Below are 3,104 nucleotides of genomic sequence, written 5' to 3'. Positions count from 1 at the left end.
AGCAGTCAGTGCTACAACAGGTGAGTACTTTATGGCTACTCAAGATGTAGATCCCCATTATTCATGGAATAGGATGTCCTTTCAGGCAAATATCATGCACTTTTTGCAGGTCCAGAGATGTCTCTCAAGCATCCAACCTTCAGACAGGCTCTCCTTAATAACACCAAAGATTTCACTGCCATCATCATTGATGAAGCTCATTGCATCAGCCAATGGGGTGGTAACTTCCAAAAGCATTATGCTGAGCTTCATAAACTACAATCTCTACTTTCTGGCATGCCAGGTACTGGCTGCATCTGCTATGTTAACTCCATGCACACTCAGAGATGTATGCTCAGAGCTGTACATTTATGCTGACAACTCTTTCTTCCTTAATCTTGGCAATGACAGGCCTAATATCTCCACATCCGTCCATCGTATGAAAAATGCATCCGATTTTGATGCCTTGAAGCCACATTTGAATCTGAATGTGACAGTCAATGAGGATCCAAAGACGATCATTTTTATGAATACTGTGAAATTGGTACAGCATAGTTGTCGCTATATTAAAGGCCTGTTCCTGTGAAGTGTGCGCAAATGTATTGATTATATTTATGCCCATCGCTCCTCTAAGGATAAGAGAAAGGTCATGTGGAGATTTCATGCTGGAAAGATCCAGATTTTGATTGCCACTGAGGCAGCAGGAATAGTACATAAATAAATTGTTCCTTTCTCACTGCCTGACACCTGCACAGGGTGCTGATATCCCTGACATCGAGGTGGCCATCCAGTTTGGCATACCTTCATCATTATCTATCTTCAAGCAGCACATAGGTTGGGCTGGCTGTTGGTCTGACATTCAAGCATGGGCTATCCTATTAGTAGAGCAGAAGATGTTCGAGTGAAGAAAGGAGCATCGCAAGAAGAAGCCTGCTGATGATACTGGGTGGAACAAGGATTTGGAAATGGAGGATGAAGATGAAGATGGGGAAGAAGATGAGAGCTTAGAAGACTGCTGCAACAATTCTGGTTTGGGTGAAGAGGATGGTGGCAATCAAGAGCAGCAGGATGAGGCTGTGGGAGATGACAGGATGATCTGGGCCAAAAAGGTCAATCCTGATATGTGCAAGTGGATCACTACAAAGGAGTGTGAGTGAGACTTTTCTGATAACCATTTCAACAATCCTCCAAACTGCAAGTGTACGTCTTTGTAGTGACTTAGCTGTGATGATACTGACATGTTGGAACCCAGTGTCCAACAGGTTCATGCTGTGATCACTGCATTGCCCAAGCTGGATCTACATTCGAAGTCATGGATGAAGCAGAGGACCATCCATTGATGCCAGAGCGGGATTCAGAGATGCTGCCAGGCAGTACTCATTCAAGTCTAGCCAAGTGTTCGCAATACCAATGGAAAACACCCAATGGTGGCTCAACTGTGTGCTGTTGGCCCTGCCATGCACTGAGGTGACCATAAGAAGAACATTGTAGTGGCACTTCAGCGGTGGCGAATTCATACCATGATCTCCCACTACTCCCTATCAAGCACCAACTTGGATAAGCAAGGTCAGGCCTTAGTTCATCACTCACACTTTGGTGAAGCGAAACAAAGGTAGCAATGCAGACTGTGTTAAGTAGGTGGGACTTAGATAGTCACAGAACTTGGAGTTTGAATAAGAGTTGGGAGTGTATAACCTTAGCCAAAGCTGGGGTTTAGCCCACAGCTGAGGCTTGCTTAAATACAAGTTTGGTACATTAATAATAACTATACTACTAGGGTTCCATGATAGAGAATCAGTGCGATATGGCCAATGGCAATATGCCAACGAAAGGACTACCCAATGGTGAGCTGGCCAACAAGGCAAGTGAGGTTCTGGAAGAGCAGGTGTCTCTTGTGGTCGGGACTCCATCTGAGTAAAAATGCCTGAGCTCAGTCCACCGCTGAACCTAGGGATCAAGTGATGTGGAAGTGACTATTGATGATCGGAACAATGATATGGTGATGGACATATGGTATGATGCAGGAGTATCGGCAGGCAGGTTACGAATGAACCGGATAAGAGTGATGATGAGAATTGGATGATGACTGAGGAAGAATGACATGAAGCAAATGACTAAAGTGAAAAATAGGGGTGAATTCGTGACATTACCCCCCTACTAAGACTCAGTCAGTCCTGACTGAGTCAGTGTCAGATTTGTCATCTGAAGACAAGTAGGAGTTGTCCGAGTATGAATCTTCACTCTTGGCATCCATGAAGAGAGCTGCTGGTCATGGTAAGTGTAGGTTGGTTGCGTCCAGCCATACTTTGTTGCCCAGTTGATAGTCTCGACTGGGTTGCTGGTGGCTATTGTATGCTTGCTTCATCATTTCCACCATTTTGGTCAAGGCTGCCTCTGCTCATTGTTGGGTCTCCTGGAGTTCTTTGACAAAGTTGGCTACTGATGGTGTCTCAGTAGCTTGGGATGTGACAGGTCAGATTTTTCCATCTCATCTGAAGATGACTTTATAGGGGGAATACCTGGTCAAACTGTGTGTTTGGTTATTCAAAGTGTAGGCTGCTATGGGCAGCCATTCACTCCAATTGTTCTGCCTGAAATTGATGAAGTTTCACAGGTACTTTTCAAGTTCCTGGTTGACTCATTTGGTTTGACCATCCATTTGTGGGTGGTAAGCAGTAGAAGGGTTCCCTTGGATATTCATTAGGGCATATAATTCCCTTGTGAATTTGGATATGAATTGTGGACTAGGTCTGAGATTATTTTGGATGAGGTAACTCCAAATCAGCAAATGATTTCATCTCGTAGGATTTTTGCCCATCCTATAGATGCAATTTCTTTTGTGCATGGGATGAATACGTGGTATTTGGAGAATCGATCAACAACCACCAGAATCGTGTTGTAGCCTTTAGAGTCAGGTAGTCCAGTGATTAGGTCAATGGATATGTGTTTCCATGGTTGTGAGGGTATCACATTGGGGTGAAGGGGGGCGGAGCATTTATGGTTGTCTAGCTTGGTCCTTTGACAGACTTCGCACCCTTTCACATAGTTGGTTATGTCCTGATGCATCCTGGGCCACCAGTAATCTCAGAGTACTAATTCTTGGGTTTTGGCCACTCTGGGGTGCC

At 44.6% G+C, this 3,104-nt stretch overlaps 1 protein-coding gene across 1 annotated transcript; it reads left to right on the top strand.

Annotated features, from left to right (window-relative positions):
* Positions 1 to 238: 238 nt before the first annotated feature.
* Positions 239 to 884, top strand: EV420DRAFT_1273986 (P-loop containing nucleoside triphosphate hydrolase protein; the record flags this gene model as incomplete). Its single annotated transcript, XM_060467799.1, is given in 3 exon segments — positions 239 to 555; positions 568 to 688; positions 735 to 884. The coding sequence occupies 3 exon segments, from the start codon at positions 239 to 241 to the stop codon at positions 882 to 884; spliced, it is 588 nt and encodes a 195-aa protein (XP_060327797.1).
* Positions 885 to 3,104: the final 2,220 nt, after the last annotated feature.

Source organism: Desarmillaria tabescens (assembly GCF_030435595.1).
Source record: "Desarmillaria tabescens strain CCBAS 213 chromosome Unknown EV420scaffold_32, whole genome shotgun sequence".
NCBI lineage: Eukaryota > Fungi > Basidiomycota > Agaricomycetes > Agaricales > Physalacriaceae > Desarmillaria > Desarmillaria tabescens.
This window is presented reverse-complemented; position numbering and strand designations above follow the sequence as displayed.